The following is a 20,675-nucleotide window of genomic DNA, read 5'->3' as shown; positions in this document are numbered from 1 at the left end:
AACCGCTTAAAACATAGACTATGAAAGGCTTTATTTCAATTCTAGAAAAATAGGTTAAATTTATGTCTAGGAGTATGGGAATGCAAAGATTACTGATAAAATGGGATGAGTTTTCTCTCCTTTTGAAATTAAAGCTTCTGGACCTTTTAATTCCGTTTCTTATCTCTGTAAGTTAGATTAGAAACCTTGGATAAAGTAGTTGAGTTTTTAATTTAAATTTGGTTGCTCTTGAAGTTTGTCTAAAGTCTCAGTTTTAGGATAATTAAGAAAACTGTAACTTAAATTACTTTAGATTGAATTAATCAAATTTTTATTAATCATTGCTGTAACTTGAAGGAACTATAAATACAAAGGAAAATAAATAAGAGTGCTTTCAGTACGATTCATTTTATTACATGATCCAGTTATTGCCCTCATCCTGATTTTTAGATTGCAGGTTTTCAGGAAAAAATTCTTTACTGCCATTGCCAAATTATGGAGATTTCAAGCCGCGGAAGATGGAGAAAAATGCGATTGTGAGTTATTATATCCTTAATGATTTCTCATCCTTTTGCACAGATTTTCTCATGGATCTCCAGACAATTCATATATCTAATCAGAAATTATCAATCTACATATGTTTATGTTTCTGCTTCTCTGAAGATATTACCACTGAGTAAATATAATTTCTGAGAACAAAATCAATGGTGAGGGAAGAGTTATTGTTGATTTCTATTTTCAGCTTGAGCAGAGTCAAATAATGTTTTTTGCTTTATGGCTTCTGTAGAACTGGAAAGCAGGCAAAGTTTCAGACGTTTAAGGCAGGCTGTGTTATCTGTTCTGCTGGGCACCAAAAAAGGGTAAAGGAAATTTATGTCCTAGAATTCTCAGACTGTTGTCCAGAGCCATACAGGAGTTTGTCACTTTTCTTCTTCCTCTCTACTTATTGTCTGTCTCTTGTAGCAGTTTTTCCATTCTCTCTGTGGTCTTGAAGTTGTGTTTGACACTAACGTGACAGGTGAGGGATTGACCTTGGTCTGCCTTGAAATGCTTTAGTACGGAGATGAGGGTTGTTTCAAAGGTTTAATTGTAGGTGACTTTTTTTTCTCACTTTTTATGATTTGTAGCATTTTGAAATTCTTAAAACAAATGAGCAGGCTTGCTTTCAAAAATACTAGCTGTTGGGTTTTTTCTGCTTGTTTTAATTTTATTTTAGGCTTCTCCTTCAGTCCAGCAGATCCTTGAGATGATTGAATTGCCCCGTAAATATTGCAGACTTTATTTCATGACTTTACGTGGATGTGAAAGAGCAAAATGTTGGTTTTGGCATGTTCCTGAGCAAGGAGATGAAAAGGTAAGGAGACTTGTTGAAGAAAGGAATGTATTATAAGTGCAAGCACTTTTTAAATGCAAAACGTCATCTCCTTTGTCCATTCATATATGGGAAGGGAGTAAATTTCAACAATTGATAGATCTAAAATTGCTTAGAAATTCTTCCTCTCAAGGTCTTTTAAAGTTCTTTTATTTTTTTTAAAAAGTAGAATTTTTAACTAGTAGCCTTCTTGGCAGAACAGACATCAGCAAAAGAGCAAGTATTAGAGTGTGCAAATATAGAGTAGTAGAATGGGGAGATTCTCAGACATTCCCAAGCCTTTGAGACCTGTAAGCAAACTCAGACTTCATATGTATTCTTAAAGTCAAAAGCCACATATGGTGTATTTTCTACAAGTGTTGTGCAGCAGGGGCACGGTTGTTTAAAGATGACGTAATCCCCTTAAAGGGAGCAGCAATTCTCTTAATATTTGCCAGCAAAGATACTTTTCGAGTGGTAGGAAGAGATATGTTTTCAAACCATTTCAAAAAGAAAATATGAGTCTGTAATGCTTGCCAGGACCGTGTAAGGCAAGCTAAATTTGCTGTCATACGCACAATTTTTGAATTGACTGTGAAACCAAGATTTAGGGGGTTCTGTAAGTCACGTGAAAGCAAATGAAAACATTAAAGCAACTAAACAAAGACAAATGCCTAAACTTGTCCTTATCAGGTCTTATAGGATTCATTTCTTATCTACCATCTTACTGGTGTGAGTAAAGTTTTGTCACTGGTGTCATGTAGTAAGAAATCACAGAATCGAAATGTAAAAAATTACTTGTGAACCTGTTAGACATAAATACTTAAAAAAAAAAAAGTTAGCATCTAAAGGAGCTTATCCATCTCCTTGATACCGTAAAAATTCTGTGTCAGGATTTTAAAAATACGTCAGTGTTATTTGAATTTATTTTTCTTAATATTTTCTCTTTTCCTTTCTGTGTCTCAAAAAAGAGCTGTTTTGGTTTTTGGTGTTTTTTTCTAATGCTTTGTAACTCCTTAGAAACTTGTAAGACAGCTTAAAATACTAGGATCATTTGTGAGTAATTTTGCATGGACCATTTTCCCTTTTTCTCAGTTGTGAGTTATCTTTGTTGGGCTGTAGTGCGTATCTGTAATTTCCAACTAGTTTTCTATGAATGAAGATACACATGGTTTGTAGTGCTTCACTGTATACAGACACATTAAAGAATGAAACTGTTGCCGTAAAACTATTAAAAATCCGTTCCATTTGATTTTACTTGTGGTGCAGCGCTCCAGACGCTTTGGCCCACCAAACCTACCTGAACTTTCTTGGTAGTCTGGAAGTGTACTTTGGGTTTTGGTTTGTGTTTTTTAGAATTGTCCATTTAAAAATGAAAATGGGCCACGCACCTCATGGTGGCACCAAAGTACATAAATGGAGGACAAGTAAAGCTGCAACAGTCAAATACAGGGGAAATAAATTACTTTAGGAACTGCTATGCAGACCAGTAGTCTGCTTGCTGAATTTCAGTGGCAAACATTATCAGAATTCTTGAAGAAAAACACCTTTCCCCGTAATGGATATTCCTCTTTTTTAAGTAACTGGTTGATGATTTAAGGAGTAACTTCGTAGATTTGAATGCTTCACAGTTGTGCTCGATTACACAGTGCAGCAGTGATTTAATTCATAAAAACATTGTATGTTTTGAAAATTGGCATACTGTTGCACTCAGTAAATTCTGCAAGTTACCGATTTTTACTCTTTTTTTTTTCCAATTTCAGATGGTAAAATCTCATTTGTAGTAGGCAAAGTAAGCAAAACTATTATGACTGTGTTTTAAGCCGGTTAGCTCAGTCAGTAGAGCGTAGCGCTAACAACACTGAAGTCACAGGTTCGATTCCCGTTTGGTCCCCATGTGTTGCCTGATCTAGTCGAGAGGTGGCGTCCCTGGTGGCAGGGAGGCTGGATTAAAAATGATCTCTAAGCTCCCTTCCACCTTAGGCCATTCTATGGTTCCATGATTCTAAGTAGTCCCCGAAGTATTGAAAGGGGGAAGATGTTAACAAGGGTAGAGAAGATTAAGCTGAACTCTCAGTGGTGCCCAGTGAAACCTCAAGAGACAGCAGGCGTAAATTGAAATTACAGGAAATTCAGTTTGGCGTGAATGACACTTCACACTGTGGCATAGATAACAACTGCACAGTTAAATAAGTAGTTTGAAAACATGTATTTATGCAAATGACATTTCTCTGACTCTATTTTAGTTTTTTGCACCCTACTCATTCATTTTTTTTTAACCTGTCGGTCGGTTTCAACCACATTTCTTATGGAGTACATGTCTCAAAGCTGCCACAAGGTTCATAACCAAAATCTCCTGTAAAAAAGGCTCCTAGTTTTGATCTCTGAGCAAAGGGCTGCAGCATGTTCATTAACCATCAGAGTGTGCACTGAATGGGAGATGCTGAAGGATTTCATAATTTCTGCTGCTTGTTCTTCTGATTTAAGCATTTCTGTGTTACTGTACTTTGTTCTCCTGAGCTGTGTTTTACTGGACGTTCAGTTGTTTGTGTAAGATACACGGCCCTTTATTAAGGGTTTTATTAAATTATCATATTAAATGAGTTGTGGAATCAACTAATAGGTGACAGAACAGGAATTTGTTTCTTTCATGTTACTCCATTTGAAATCTCTTGTGGTTAACTCAAAATTCAGAAATTCTTCACATTTTTACATGGTCTGCAGGTTCAGTTACATCTTTTAAAACAGAAACAACTAAATCAACTGAAGTCTTCTAGAAGCTGTAAATGAATACATTCATAGAAGAAACTAAATGTGTTAATGTAACGTCCCATGATTAAATACTATGACAATTAGATTTTCCAAGCAATTTCACTAATACTTGGAACAGTCAGAGCTCCAGATGCAATCTTGGGTTTTTCTGGGAGTCAATCCAAAAGAGGAGGAAAACAGATTCCAAAAGAAAGCAAACTAATTTAAATACCATAAGCATGTGCTGAAGTTTGTTTTGTAAATGCCCTCAGGCACCTGGGATTGTAGATTTGCATTAAATGAGTTAACCCATTTCTAAGTGGCATTGCGTATAAATGATCCAAGATTCTATGTGATTTTCTGAAAGGTTTATCTTAGACTATAGTTCCAACAACATTATGACACTGATTTAAAATAAAAATAAGTTTTGTTTATATTCAACATACTTATCTGCACAATTTTTGTGTTCTTTGACTTGATCCTCTGAACAGGTTAATGGTTTTAAAAAAAATCAGCCACAAGCCCTTATCTTCTGCTTTGATGATAATTCATATGCTGTGTAACAAAACTCATGAGTGGATCCTGCCTAATTTTGAAGTTGCACATAAAAATAAAGCCAATTCGATTCTATAATAACATGACTAATAATGTCGGGTGTTTTCTGTCTCTTGATTTTTCATTATTTCACGAAATAATATTGACCCATTTACATTGTTGTGCAAAAAAGACTTTAAACGTTCCAGAAGTGACAAAGGTTGGGTGTGTAATTTCCTGACTTGGAATTCTAAAATTTAATCTCAGTAGTCTTTATTTCTTCATCTCCAGTGATGGAGCAAAATGTGTAAGTATCACAAAGCTGACAGCTTTGTTAAAACAAGAGTGTTAAAACAGGAATGTTCCGATACCAAATAAAATTAAGATACCTAGGTGTGGATATTTTATTTTTAATCAATTGGGTCTAGAGTGAAACGGTTCATTAAATTGAGTTAGTTCTGATTTTTTTTCTTCCGTATGAGTCATTCTTTGTGATGATCAGTGTTATCAACTTCATTTCTAAATGATTTTTTGACTTCTTAGTTGGTACATTCATATAATTTTTGTTTGGTTTTTTTTTTCACTTTCACTTTTGCTTCCCTTTCTCTGGCTTTTTTACAGTCTGCCACATTTTACTAATTCCAGAGTAGCTGTATTTTCAATTTCTTTTTTGTTTGTTTGCTATGAGTATATACACACACATGCATACAGTTGTGGTCCCAGCAGCTTCTTTCCCAAACATTTAATCTACTTTTTTTTTTATTTGATTTGCTGTCCTTTTTGCAGTGCCTTTGCCTACAGACCCAGTTACTTTTTTATACCATTTGTCAGTATATATGGGTTAATAAAAGCAATGAAAGGTTCATTTGCTCGCTCATATTTATGGGTAGGTTTTTTGGTTTAGCGTAAACTGAGGTGACATTTTACTATAGATTTTTTTCTCCCTTTTTCTAGATTTGCACGGCAATACTTAGGACGTACATTAGTATCAAAGAATCGTGCCTTCTAAAGCGTGCAGGTATGGTATAGTAGTAGCTTTTGATGTATCTTTGATATTTTGCTTATAAATAGTAGGCTCTCAGGCGAGAAATGGTGCCACTTTGAAATCAGAACTTCTCATTCACTGCTGAAGGAATACATCCAATCCATGTGTTCTCATGTCTAGTTTCCCATTGAGGCTAGATATTTAGATATGCCATTACCTCAGGAAGTTGTTACAAATCTTACTTCTATGGAAAATTAACTTAGCCAGAATGGAACCAGACATCAGAGTCAAAATTAGTAACTGCGGCAGTGGGGCGGTTTAATAGAAATGACATTTTGGTAAAGGACTTTTGAACACCCTGACTGAATGTCACAAACCCAAAAACTTAAGAATTTAGCTCTTAAAATGAAGCACCCAAACAGCTTTATTTTTAGTCCTTTCACATTACCAGGTATGCAAACAATTCTGATGAACATATTTTTGGGACTGTAGTTGATTCAGAGCCATCTGAACTTTCAAGTTGAGTCAGGGCTAAATTTTATTGTGGACATGTCCACCTGGTTTTGTGTATTTTTCTTGGGCTGTGTGCTACAGGGCTTACAGTGTTCAGCTCAATGACACAAGGTATTTCAGAATAGTGGGTCTGCGTCTAGTAACGTTGATGCTGTGTTCAAAATAGATCCTTACAGCCATTTTTCTCTATATCCCCATCCCATAATATCCTGGGTAATTAAGGCTTCTTACACTGCATTTAAAATTTATGGAAATAACTTATTAAAACAGTTATCATCAGCTTACCCCAAAGTGAAATTCATTTAATTGCTTTTTTCAGTCCAAATATTTGTGAAATATTACAGACAAGTTACTCCTGGTACGGATTTTTCTTCTCAAGTGCTGAATGATCTTCTCATTTCTTTGCTCAAGAACTGTTTGTTGCAGGAGGTATTTCAGATACTGAATGTAACTGTACAAATCGCTACGCTGGTAGGTGCCCTTTAATATTTTTTAAATCTTTGATCTCTAGTTTCTTTGTTGTTTTTTATTAACACTATGCTATCTGTAGTAATAAGTTTGGTTTTACTCTGGTACTGAGGTATTGGGGAGAAACAGAAGAGCAGTTCAAAACTTCGTATTATAAAAACTCTAAGCTTTCTAACTGAACAGATTTGCAAAACTGATTGTGTTTTTTGTTTAAATTAGCCATCAGTAGATGTTCTTCTGAAAGTTTTTGAGCACGTGGCTTCTTTGAATATAAGAGACGCTGTCCCCACCTTAATCAGTACCTTTCGTAAGGTATGAATTTAATTGTGCTACTACCACTTGTTGGAATTTCTGAAATACCTTGCCTGTTTTAAAACTCAAACATAGCACTCAATATTATTTCAGTACCAATTTTTAAAGGTTTTTTTGTACTAGCTGAATTTCTGGTACAGATTCCCATCTATCTCTTATTTTTTTTTTGCTGAGCTTCACTGTGACATGTTTATTCCACTGTTGTTTGGTACTTGCCTCTGGAAATACATAAGTGATCACAATTTTTTCTATGCTTGCTTTTTTTCCCCGTTTGATATCACAGCTCACTGATGCTGGTATGTGCCTCAAGTTTGAACATTTCGACTGTATTATTAAGTTCCTTCATCAACTGCAGGTTTCCAGTCAGGAAATAAATACTGTTTTGAGCATAAAATCCAGGTATGTCTTGCCCATGACAGGGAGGTTGGATTAAATGATCTCTAAGGTCCCTTCCAGCCTAGGCCATTCTAGGATTCTATGATTCTAAGTCTTTAAGGAGCTATTTTAAAATTCCATCTACCTAGTTCTTTCTTCAGGTTCTATCTATATAAATTTATGTAAAACTTCAAAAGGCATTTGACGTTTTGGATGAAAATACTACCATATCATGCTTAATTGTATTTTTTAATGCTGTCAGTCCACTGTGCTTCAAAGATCAGAGACTGTTAAATCAAAACTTAGATTCTGCTTATGTAACTGTATTAGATTGTTAGTTTATATAGCTGTAGTCAAATTAGAAACATTGTGATTTAATATATCATTGAAGCCTGCCTAAGCAAACAGTACTTCTGCACTAAGCAACCCTTATGGTTTATAAGAGGATTAGTCATAATCTGTAGTTTTCTAGCTTCATTTACTGTGCAACTGCATAAACACTTGTGCCAACACAGCCAGGGACGAGGGTCGTTTTTTACATACTGCTGGATAATGCTGGGCAAAATGTGAAATCACAGCCCAAATCCATTCCAAAACTGTTGCTGTCTCCCCATCACTTGCACAAGATTATCTTATATTTTTTTTGCATCGAAAATGCACGCACACAAGTTGAGAAACTAAATTTGCAATTCATAAAGCAACCTTTGATTCTTAGAGCTAAATACGCAGCATCTACTGTGTGAAGACAAGTCATCACTGTTTCAAGGGAAAGCACTGTAGAAATCACTTGCTGCTTTTCGTGCTTTTCCCACAGAGTACCTTTCAGCCACAGATCTCAGTGTTTTACAGTGCAGCTTCCCACCCATGTTGGAGGTAATTTTTGTCCCTTTCCAGATCAGGAATCTGATTCACAAGGAGTGACCTCTTCCAGGTTGCCTCAGTATGTGTGTGTTTTCAGCACAAACTGAGAAACAGTCTGTACTTCTGAAGTCTGAGCAACTGTGCCACTTCAGCTCTGTGTGTGAGCTCATTCCCATGTAGATTCTGTATCTCTGCATGATCAGCTGGATAGGTGTGTCCATCGTTACACTGTTGGGATCCAAATCCAGTCCTGCGCTCCTACATAGTTGAAGCTGAACAGCACTTTCTTTCATGCAATTAGCACTTTTTTTTTTAACCTTTATCTGAGAAATACATACATGCAGTTCTGCATTTACTTAATGGATTGTAAACCTTATTCACACCTTTTCAGTTACATTTCTGCTGAGACAAGGGAATATTTTCTGTGAAAATAGCTCTGCTCATTTAGTTGCTTAATACATGTACTGGCTTCTGTTGGCATGATTGTAAATGCCTGTTACCAGTGTTCAGTTTGTACAGTGTGTAATAATGTTTAATTTTTTTCATCACCTTCTGTTAGTGCATAGTTTAGTTCAACAGGATGTGTAAAATTGAGTTTTGTTTTTTTTAATGGAAGATTTCAGGAAGGATATTTTGAAAAGAACTGGCTTTTTGATTTCATCTTGGCAGTTGCTGAAATCCAGGTACAGTATTTGCATGTCTCAAGCCTTTTGGAATATTTAAACCATAACTTCTTTTTAAACCTACAGAAATAACAATTTCTACATCATTAAAATTTGTGGGTTTATTATTAAGTATATTGAGATTATAATAAAATACTTTTATGCAAAGCCATGTTTGGGGAAGATTAACATGCAGGAAAAAGGTGTCTTTGGCTTTTCTGTGTCAGTTTTTTAATTCACATACTTGTAGTTTTTATCTTGCTTTTGCATCTAATTCAAAGATTTTTACAACTTTAAGCAATTATTTCCTATGCCTTACACTTACTGTACTTGTAATTGGTAGTGATACATCATTCCTTACCAGAAATTATTTGATATATTATTTAGCAGATAAAACTCATACCTATTACAAAGACACATTTGTAAAAGGCTACAGTTTGCAACACTAAGGTATTCTAAAGAATGAGAAAATATTAAAATTTCTTTAATTGGATAACTTGCATCTTTCATTTTCAAGGGCAGATCACCTATGTGCAATTTTAAAATAGTTTACATATCACACTTGCTGCACGGATTCTGAGACCAAAATTTAAGAAGGAAGGAGCCAGGCCTCTTTTTTTTACTCTTAACACTAAGCCATCAAGTGATCTGGCAAGCAAAGAACTAAATCATATAGAAAGTAACTATCATTTTGGCATACATAGTGCAAAAAAAAAGATAGAAAAATACTGGATGAATGCCAGTTCTTAAATAGGATGAGTTATGAACTTCCCTGACTGGAATCATGACATAAATGGGAAAAGGATTTTAATTTCTTGAGGGACAAAGGTGATTAGCAGTCTGTGCAAGTTAGGCAAAATGTAACTGTGCCACGCCGAACATGGAGGTTCTTGGCAGAAGCGTTCCATCTGCGTCTTTTTTCTGCTTTAAGTCTATTCACATGTACCTTTCAAATTTCAGTGTATTTTCTGTTCTGGAAGCGGGTGCACTTTATCTTGTGCCTTCTTCACAGCATTGCAAAGAAAAAAGTGACTGGACCAAGCTGGGAGCTTTGTATGTTACCGCGAGAAGTGGATGTGAAGATTCTGATGACCTTCAGAAATTGTCTTTATGTATTGCTAAAATACTAACCAGAGATTCTGAGACAGATAGTCCAGGAGTTCCTTTTTGTGATTTTGCTGATGCAGGTAAAATTAAGATGCAAGAAATGCATTTTGTTCTTCCCTATTCTTCGTAGATTTTTTAGAAGAGGTAAAAAGCCAAATTCAGGTACTGTTTTCTGAATAGTAGTTAATTTTATATGTTAAAATAGTCAGAATATCTTGAGGTGCAAACACAGCTAAAATGCTCAGTAGAAGCCATTTTCTAGTAGAAATGCTTACACAAAGTCAGAGTTGTGAGAGAACATTTGAGCTTTATGGAAGCAAGAAAAGAAAACAAAATTGGTGGTCTTTCAATAAGAATGTATTCTCAAGATGACGATAAATGTATTTAAGCATTGTCATGTGAAATGTTACACTCTTAATAGCATAAATAAACTTTAGAATTCTAACTACAGCTGTATATATATTTGTATTTTTCAAAACACACTGAACAGGGTTACATCATGTATATAATTTGTACCTTTCTTATTCTTTAGCAATGTGGGTTTTCAGAATTATTTCATTCTCTAAAAGAACTAAAAATTTCTGCAAGGGCTGGTTCTACGAAACACCTTCTAGTTTTTTAATTTTACCTCTTTCCTCCCTATGCCTCTTGATTTACATATCTGTAGCATTCTTGTTCCTGAGTTCACAAAAAAATGAGGTTCAGTGAGATGTCAATGGGATATTAAAGCATTTTATAATGGAGGACTCAGATCTTTTTTGACCTGTATTAACTACTAAAACATGATGAATATTTATTCCAGGTACATGACAGGACCTTTCTGACCACAGAATTTCGTGTTACAGAACAGCTATCACAGCTTCCGGTTGTGACTCAAGACAGAAGATCTTGGTGGGGCTTGGAACTTAGTCTGTCTTCCCTAGAACAGTGGTCTCCAAGCTGATAGGCACCTCTATCAGTAAAAAATTTTTCGTCACACCTCCAGTTGAAATATTTGTAAATATTACACAGATGCTACTGCACTAATACCTAAAGTACATTGTGAAACATACATAAAAATAGAACTTAAATAAACACTGTTATTGAAAATATTTTGGTTTATTCATTTGGGTTTTTTAATGGCACAGAAGGAATTTTCTTCCCACAGCTAAATGGATTGTGGTACTCACACCCCACTTTGGAGACCACTGCCCTAGAATACCAACAGCACTTCTACCTATAATATGGTTGGAAAAACTTACAATTACTCGGTTCTGCACTTGCCAGCATTTCTTCATGGTGCCATAAAATGCAAAGTTTACTGTACAAATAAGGATATGTTAAGTTATGTCATTGTATGCGCAAGCATCTTATGGTTGAATTGGACTACTGTGAAATTGTGTGTGAATGACTGTATTTATTTATCCTACATCTAGTGTCAGGACTTGGGAACTTAATCCTTTTAATGGTAACTATTTCAAAAAGTATATCTCATTTTCACAACCATTGTCTTTTTCAAGAGTGTAGTTTCTTTAAAACTGCATTTACATGTAAATTAAAAATGTGGTTTTTTTCTTTCCAGTAATAGAAAATTCACAACATAATGGAGCAGACAGAATTTTCATTGGAAGGATTGGGATAAGTGCAATGTATTCTTACCACAAATTACTGCAGTGGATAAAGGTATACTGTACTATCTAAATCCAACTGGAAGAAAAAGAAAGAGTAATTTCTTTTCTAGATGTTAAACTGTGTTTCTGTGGTTGAATGGCTGGATGCGGCCCCTGCCTCTCCACCATCTTAGTGCTTCTTAATTGTCCATCTGGATCAAAGCATTTTATTGTGCCTTTCTGAGCAATAATCTTCTGGGGATCCTGTCATAACTTTGTCTTGCAACCTAGAAACTTGATTGTTCGGGTTCAGCTTTTGGCTTTTCTGAGTCAGGGATGAATCTGGAGTAGGAGACAGGTCTTCCTGATATTCTGGGCTGAGATGCTGATGAGATTGTCTCCCAGAAATACCACTTTCTTCCACCTGGTAATACTGCTGTCTTCTGAAACAAACTCAAGCAGTGTGTGCAGCAGTTTGAGTGGGCCTTTTCCTGCACTGATGCTGCTGCACCTGGCCTCAGGTGGAATGGATAAGGCCAAGAAGACAGAAGAGAAGCAGAGCAAGGCTGCTGTTGCACTTGGTGAACTGCCTATTCCCCAGAATGTCACTAGAAACACTTTTATTCCATTGAATCTAGGGTTCTGAGTTCTGTAAATCTTGCAAAGACACAGACCTCACAAAGAAATGCCCTTTACAATCTTTTCCTTGCTGTCAGATATTACAAAGGGGCGGCATTAAGAGACCAGACCTTTCACTGGATGTTTTATGCTCTTCACGCCTCCTGCAGTACGGATTGTAAGTTCTCTGCAGCAAGATCACTTTCAATGTTATATTTGTCATTTTCTTCTTGGAATGAAGCAATGTATGCCAAGTTGGTTTTCCTATACACTGCAGCATGACCAATGACCATGTAAGAAATAATGTGAGGCATGAATGATTTTGGTGTGTTGGTCAGTGATTGCAGTCTGACCTTACCCTTGTGTCAATGAGCCCTGATCCTTAAAACTAATAATTATGCTGTGCTGGGATGTTCCTCATCCCATGCAAGATGATTTCCAGCAGGTATTTTTACGAACAAAAGCAAATACTCTCCTTTTCCCCTTTTGCCTCTTTGAGTGTTTTGGTGAATTATCATTGAAGAACCCTTTTTAGCTTACATCAGAGTATTAACATGTCTTTTGTGCTATTGTCTCTAGGGGATAACCTTCAAGAACTGTGTTATATAAAACCTGTGCAGTGCTCTGTTTGTTTCCAGGGTCAAACCAAGACCCACAAGATATTTGACTGAGGTGCTTAGTCTAAAGGCAATACACTCATTTTGACGAAGAATTAATTTTGCAGCATCAGCTTCTTGAGTTCAGTGGTCTTTAGCAGGTCCCTGTCAAGCTGCAGCACCGTGTGGTACTGTATAGGAGTAAAGGGAAGGAGAGAGGGTCTTTGCATTAGCACTTTGGTAGTGCTGCAGTAAACTTTTTAAAGCATTTTTGTCCCTCAAAACTTAGCAGTCAGAACAGTTAAGATATTCCTAGCCATAGAAGAGGTGGTTTTTGGCATTGAGGAGTGGTCACTGCTCACATGCTCACCAAAGAGTTGAAGTTTGGCTGCTGTCTTCAGCAGAGAGGGCACATATTCGGTATTTGAAGAGAAATGCCTTCATACAGTTCAGCTGTTTTCCAGATCCATCTTAAGGGAGATCCTGATATTTGGGTTGCAGGATCTCTAATATTCCAAGGAAGTTCCCCTTCATGTTAGAATTTCAGAGGTGCAGGGTGTCAAGAACACGTGTAGTGTTTCTCTTGTGTAGCAGGAGTTAGTAAACGTAGGCAGTTCTTACAATGCTATGGTGTTTTTTTTCATGTTTAGAGCAAAAGATCGTTGCTTCTTTCAGAATGTGTTAGGTATCAAACCCACCTCTTAACAGACAGCTCACCAAGATCCTCAAACAGTTTTGTAGAAAACCTGCACTAACCATATGGGAGTGCGAATGAGGCTGTCCTCCGAGTGATTTTTATCAGAACTGGCAGATGCCGAATTGATCTCTGCTTCAGGGATTAACTAGAACTGTCATTCTTGAATCTCTCCAACCAGTTTCACTCCGTTATATGTCTTTGATAAGTCTTTAATCCTGTGGTTATGGGCTAGTGTCTGCTTTATCCATGTCTTGTTTCTTCCACAAAATGGTCCAGAAAGTAAGATAGTGATGGATTTGTTCTTTCTGCTGTGCCCAAAGTAATTCTCTCTTTAGGACATGCCTTGTGCCATTTTACATGTTGGACTGCCTAAAGCTCTGGATGTGCTTTTCAGATCGCTTTCCCTTCATGAACATCAAACCTCTTTAAAACATAGTTTTGATCTATGGGAGCTCTCAAGGGTAAAATATGCATGCTCCTTCATCCTGAAGAGAATATCCTTTGTAAGACACAAGGGAAGGTTCGTAAAACGAGTGTGCTTGAAAACAACACGCAGTTTTGAAACATGTGAATAGCTCTCCCATGGAGACAAGTCTTCAAGCAACACTAGACTGCTCTCTGGATATTCAATTGTAGAGAATCCTGCAATGTTATCTCTCCTTTGGCAACTATTTCATTCACTTCCTATTTCAACTATTTCCTGTCCTGAAGGACTTTGATATGGTTTTTTTTTTAACCCAACCTTTTATTACTTAAAAGGATTGGCCTGAGGTTCTTGTCTGTTTAAGGAAGTCATTCCACAACTGCATTTTTTTGAGTACCCTTCCTTTATAGGTCATTTGTGCTTAATAGCTGTGTGCTTTTGATCTTTCGATCAAGACCTATTTCTTAGTGGCCCTTCTTTTTGCTAGGAGGATGGAATAGAACCATATCCTCAATTTTCTATTTTTTCTCTGGTTTGCACTTAGATTTCAAGTTTCTGTTTTGCTGTCAAAGTTTCACCTGAGTCTAGTATGTATTTTTTTTCCCTTCAACCACACCCATTTACAGTTCTTTACACCTTAAACGTTAACCACACCGATGTAGTTAGTATTCTTTTATGGGCTATGCTGAAATAGACCTCTGCAGATACACATAAGCCTTCAAGTGTCTCCAGTTTTGAGCATACGCCAGTCCACTCCATGGGCAGATACATAAAGCACCTTCAAAAAAACGAGCTTTGACTGAAAAGGCCAACCAAAAAGTTGTTGAGAGAAAGCTCCTGTAGGAAACCAGTCTAAACATCAACCTAGAACCTGATGGTAAAGTTGTCAGTTGTTACAACTTTTCGCAGCTTATTGTCCTGCTGGATACAACTATCAGTGTTTTCTTTGGCTTATGCTGGAGTAATTATTTCAGTTTAACATTTATGCCTCTGCAAAATGAAAACTTCTGTTTGTCCTTTTTAGAATTTTACAGGTTGTGTAGTGCTGAATGGAATCAAAAGAGTAAAAATATTAATATATTTAAGAAATACAAATTAATTGCAAAGTTTATTCAAAACACTGTATAGGATATATATATATATATATATAGTAGAAATAATATTATGGGGAATAGCATGCTGGGAACTGTTCAACAGTGGACTGATGGGGGGTTTTGCCTACTTGCTATTCATTAGAAATTTTACTATATGTTGGGGGTTTTTTTCCCCTGACTCAGTTTGGGTAACTAAACTGATGCCTGTAAATCTTTATCACCAAATTGAATCTGCTGTATTTTGTGTAAATATACTCTATGTTCACTGATATCGTTGCCTTCTCTTACCTTCCCCCTCTCCCTTCTCCCTCTTGTGCTAGGGAAGGAAGGTTTTGGATAAATTGCATGAGCTACAGATACATTTTACAGTCTTGAAAGGACTTATAGGTGAAGAGAGGTTAGCATCAAGATGTCAAATTGTTAATAAAGCTGCAGAAATCTTTCTTAAAACTGGAAGTTTGGATGGAGCAACATGGGTATTGAGAGGTAAGCTTGTCTTACAAAAAAATGAGTTTTGACAAATTTGAAGAGTCCCCTTCTATGACAGTCCTCAGGTAAAAGTGACAAGCTGATCTGTGTTATTAAATAGAGTTAATAATACTGGCACAATAGTAATAAAATGTGAGCTGTCTTACTGGTTAGTATTCTTCCTGGTATGTGTAAGAAATATTGCAATTAACAACTTTTTTTTCCAGAAAGTTTTCACTGATGTCTGCCATCAATACCATTCTACTCAAAAGCCTACCATAATAAGGGAGTGGTGCTGCTTGGGAAGTGATACTTCCCCATGTAGATTTCCTTTTAGCCAGGTGACAGTCAGTGTCAAAATATTTTCAGGCTTGGGTCAATGCAGTGGGGTTTTTTACCCCTCTGGGTACCTACATATAGTAAAGTAGTTTGAGAATAGTACCAGATTCCTGCAATTAAGTAACACACAATTACTGGCCTTTTGGAATTCTGATCTGCTGAAAAGAGAACAAACTCAGAAGTACAAGCAAGAATGGAAAGTATTATATGAAGTAATATTGATCGAGGTTCTAATATTTTTGATTTTGTATATGTACATAGATACATACATATTTATATAAACAGACATTTGTATATGCCACTGACAGTCTATTTTACTATCGTGATATTTAATAAAGGGGTTATTTACAATATAAAGATTCAGAGAACCCATCTGACATGTATTGGTGATAGGGAATGAATTATTAATAACCGTAACTGCATTTTCTGTGCAATTCTGCAATTTGTTTTCTGCTAAACTACAGCATATTCTTGGTGGCCAAAGATCTCGGCATCCAGCAGTTTCATTTCATAGGAGTAACACTGGACTGTTTTTTGCCACAGAGTCAAAGTGGACCACAAATGCACCGTTGTGGCCCTGTGATAAAACGGACATCCTGTGCCGACAAAATCTCTTGCGCACACTAGTGCACAAATACCTGAGGAACAGTTTATACAGGCAGGCATTTGAAGTTCTGCAGAACTTGCCAGGTTTCCAACATTGTTCTGGTAAGTAAAGAAAAAAGTTCTGTCTGAAAGAGCTAAGACTTGAACATATGATTCCATACCATTCCTTTTGTTTGTTTTCCGGCTATAATTTGGTGAAGAACTCAGATGGTTTTAAGCAAGCTCATTTTTTTTACCAAGGATTGTAGTGTGAGCTAAAGTAAGTATTGTACAGCCCTTGACACACATGCGCACGCACACACACACACATACACGTGCAGAGTTTATACACCTGTCATCTTTTTCCACGTGGCTCAATTACACAGGGAAAGACCTACTAAATTTTTAAGGATCTTGCACAGTCTATACCATAAGATGAAATAGGGATGTCATTGGGGCAGTTGATTTTATCTTAAGTTCAGATGAATGCACTGGGTTTTTTTCTATAACTGAGCTAGAGGCTTCTTTTACATAACGATGTTAAGAACTGAGTGCTCTTTTGGGCCCAATTTATCTGACAAATTTTGGATGTGTACTTCAAGAAGAGATGCGTAGTTACTTTGGCTCCACTGAGGGAAACCTCAGCTGATTCCTGTGTGTAGGTCTCAGTCCTATTGCCAGTGTGTGCTTTTAGGCATGTTAGGAGAGCTTATCTGAAAGATCATCTACTTGGGGAGTCCTAAAAGGACCTAGTTGTTTGAAGTGTGAGGTGGATACAAGGCTGTTGAGTCCTGCGAAGAAGGGGACAATTGAGACAAGGGATATAGTTCACAGTAAGAGTAGAAGCAGGACTTCAAGCACCAAGGTGATTTTTATTGGTGCAGATTTTGAGTCTTGAGAGATCAGGTGGTGATTGTGTTTATAGACTTGGTCAAGTGAATATATTTTTATCTGATCCTGTTGGTTTTGGCAGCAAGGTACTACTTTGAACTTAACGCTTCTTTTTTAACAATGTCAGTGAAGTAACAGTATGAAAAGATTTCTGATGAATAAAGTATTATGATAAGTATCTCAACCTTGTTCCACTTTGCTGACAGAAGCAAGAATCCTGATTTAGGCACCGATTGAGAAGTGATTGTTCAGTTAGGTTTGCATGTGGCTTAGTTCAGTAGTTCATGCTCTTTATTTCATTTCAGATGCTGTAGATGTTTCTCAGTACAGATGCCTTTTTAACAAGCTGATAAGTGCCTGTTTTGAGAGCAACAACCTTGGAGTCTCATCTTCTGCAGTAGACTTCATGCTTTCAAAAAACATAGCTATTGATTTTTTTTTACTTAGAGGCTTAATCACAGCTTTGGGAAGAAGTTCTTTGTGGTCTAAGGCTAGGACCTATTACAAAAGTAAGTTGCTTCTTAAACAATATCCTTCCGTTATGTTCTTTGGATAACACGGACTCATAACATCTCAGTATGTTGGGGAGAAATGGGCAAGAGTATAGTTTGTTAGAAGAAAACAGTACTTTCTGTCTTGCTGTCAGGAATTTATTTGTATCCAAAATGTTTATTGGGATGTAGTGACAGTTGAAAATACAAATCAGTATATGCATAGTGCCTGGTATTAAATGAAGTATTACTAATGTATTAATAATAATGTAGTTGTGATTAAAAAAAAAATTACATTCAATTTTAGAATTTAAAAAATGTGAATGCTGAAATGGTTAAAAAGTACCTCATTGTCACTTCTTCATCTAGATTTCTTTATGCTTCTGTTTAGAGCTGTGGTGGTAAAATTATTAATAATTAAGATTTGAGAGGTGCGGCTAAGAAATTTAATGCAAACAAAAGAAAATACCTTTCAAGCAAAATATAACAGTCTCTGATCATTGTATTGACTTTTGAGCCAATACAATACCAGGTCTCTGACAGGGTCCACCAAGAGCCATCTCAGTTAGCAAACACTTAAGGATTCCATCCCTCCTGAGATGAATACTTGGGTTTGTTAACATTGAAATTATTGGTTTTCCTCCCCTTTTTTTTCCCTAAAATGCTGTCTAGGTTGGGTCTCTGGGATCACTTGGCAGAGGACAGGAGAGCAAAGTGGGAGATGCCGTTCAAATGTCCTCTCACTGTTATCATAGATCATAGATAATAAATCTGTCTGACCTGTCCTAAATTGTATTTGTGTTATTAAGCACATGGAGTCCTCAAGCTTCTGATAGGGCTTTTTAATCATCGCTGATAATATTCATTGATAAAAGTAACATTTTACAACAGGGAATATTAGGAGTGAATGCTACTTGCTGTGTTCTCAAATCAGGCTATGTCACAGGTGAAATAGTAAAATCCATTAAGAGTTTGATGGGGATTTTTTTTCCACATTCTTAGCCATGTACTAAGGAAAAAAATATTGGCAATCCTAATTCTGTACGTTCCTGCATTTACTCTCAGGTGCTTTATCGTTGGGTTGCTACCCACCACTGAAGGGAAATTTCTATCACAAACTTCTGATGATTCCGTCTTACCTGTCTGAGGTTGAGATGCTGTTGACCATTGAAAGATTTCTTGTTTCAAATGCCAAGGATATTCAAAGTCCAATGCCTACTAGTCAGACTCTTCAAATAATACTCAAAAGGTTTGTTGTCATATATATATATACCATTTTGATTGTATTTATCTGTGTGATCATGTAATTAATGACAATTTTTATTTTCCATTGGCTGGGAAAGAGAATGCTTCGTTTTAAACTTGTTTTTAATCCTTGTTTCTAAATGGATTATAAATATTTGGGGGGGTTAATTTGATTATTTTTTAAATGTACGTAGCAGAAAAGTAATTGTTCCGGAGTGATAGTGGCCTGTGTTCCCTAACTGAATGTGTCTGCTGCTCCAAGAGTGTGCTGTATCTTTAAAAACATGATAACTTGATACATTGGTGTATAGATTCTTGTGTTGTGGTTAAGCAGTGGAGTAGAAGAGCGCAGTCAAAATGTTGCTCCTTTCAAAAAGCAACTCTAACATTTCTTGGCTGCTTTTTCAAAAGCGCATGAGGCCATTTTACTTGATTCACTTTACAGGGACTATCTCAATATTGGATTTGTTTGGGGTTTTTTTCACCCTTTCTGTGAAACTTAGTACCTTCAGATAGAAATGTGTTTTGTTGCTTTTTCCTTTTGTCCATAAACTGCCAACCACTGTCAATAGATTATACGTATAATTTATTTTTCAAGACCCCATTTTCTCTGAGGTTGATTGGCTTGGCATCAAAATGTGGAACTGCAGAAATAGACCACATTTGTTGAGAGGGATGAACAGGAGCATCTCAAACTTGAGTACTCGATCTCCTTCCCATCTACCTCTTGCAGGGAATGCATCTCTTTAATTTTGTTCTTTTGATAAGTAAGAATTTTTTTATCTTTTGTTTTCCCGTGTATGCTGTTGTTTGTCTGCTTGTTTGCTTAAAGAGTAAGTTGTGCTCTTGCAAAAATGTAGGCATGTCACTTAGGCATGTCCTTATTCCAAAAGCCAAAAACTAGTTAATCCATTTGGATTCAAGCGTGTACATGAATTATTGCTATATTCAGTTCATAAAATGGTTTACATGCCTCTACTGAATTTTACAGCCCGGAGTCTAACATTTCATCAAACGTGCTATGAGTATTACAGACCTATTTTGCACTAGCATTAAATCCTATTACTTTTCATTACCCTAAAATATGTTCAAAATGTACTTTTTCGAACTTTTCCATTCTTCAGAATAATCAGCTAGAATTTGTCTAGAAATTAATGTTGTCTATTACGAGGTGAACACAAGGCATTATTTTAATGGTTTTGTAATTGTGTTGCTAGTATAAAGAGTCAGGCAAGTGACACAGGAGAACTGTATGGTACCTAATTTCGTATTTGTGAAAATTCACTTACAGATGTGAAGATCAGACAGTTCAGAATAACAGTAACTATCAAGCAGCAGTGGAGAGACTGATCCTGGCTGCTCGTGTATCTGATCCAAAGCTTTTTCTTAAGCATATGACAATGAATGTTAATATGGAGGAAGTTTACAGCTTGGAGCTTACATCTGCTCTAAAATGGCTTCAGGAGAATATGAAATGGGCTGGGAAGGTCTGGCTGTTTCCATAGTCATTAACTAGAAAAGACTTTTGGTTTTTAATGGTTAAAGCAGTTTGGAACAATACAAATTAATGAAGGCAATTTCCACTGTGCTCACTCTGTGCCTTACTGATTTGCAGCAAGGCTTCAAATTAAGTTGTGGTTTTAAATACTTATATTGATGATAATACAGATAGTAGTGCAGAAGTAGTTTTTTTCCCATAGACTTTTGTGAATGCTTTTAATGGCATCATTAAATAACAAG

The 20,675-nt window shown here is 36.3% G+C and overlaps 1 protein-coding gene across 1 annotated transcript in view; it reads left to right on the top strand.

The window, feature by feature from the left end:
* Positions 1–20,440, top strand: part of LOC104271729 (testis- and ovary-specific PAZ domain-containing protein 1-like) — a gene marked incomplete at its 5' end in the record, with an annotated part of 24,372 nt that extends 3,932 nt beyond the window's left edge. The window contains 12 exons of the mRNA XM_009866499.1: positions 430–515; positions 1,196–1,333; positions 6,801–6,893; positions 7,177–7,292; positions 8,746–8,812; positions 9,804–9,978; positions 11,460–11,560; positions 15,237–15,402; positions 16,267–16,431; positions 17,505–17,708; positions 18,756–18,939; positions 20,227–20,440. Of these exons, the coding sequence (XP_009864801.1) occupies positions 430–515; positions 1,196–1,333; positions 6,801–6,893; positions 7,177–7,292; positions 8,746–8,812; positions 9,804–9,978; positions 11,460–11,560; positions 15,237–15,402; positions 16,267–16,431; positions 17,505–17,708; positions 18,756–18,939; positions 20,227–20,440 (1,709 nt within the window). The remainder of the gene's footprint in view (positions 1–429; positions 516–1,195; positions 1,334–6,800; positions 6,894–7,176; positions 7,293–8,745; positions 8,813–9,803; positions 9,979–11,459; positions 11,561–15,236; positions 15,403–16,266; positions 16,432–17,504; positions 17,709–18,755; positions 18,940–20,226) is intronic.
* Positions 20,441–20,675: the final 235 nt, after the last annotated feature.

Source organism: Apaloderma vittatum, unplaced genomic scaffold (genome assembly GCF_000703405.1).
Source record: "Apaloderma vittatum isolate BGI_N311 unplaced genomic scaffold, ASM70340v1 scaffold44723, whole genome shotgun sequence".
NCBI classification, from domain to species: Eukaryota; Metazoa; Chordata; class Aves; order Trogoniformes; family Trogonidae; genus Apaloderma; species Apaloderma vittatum.
This window is presented reverse-complemented; position numbering and strand designations above follow the sequence as displayed.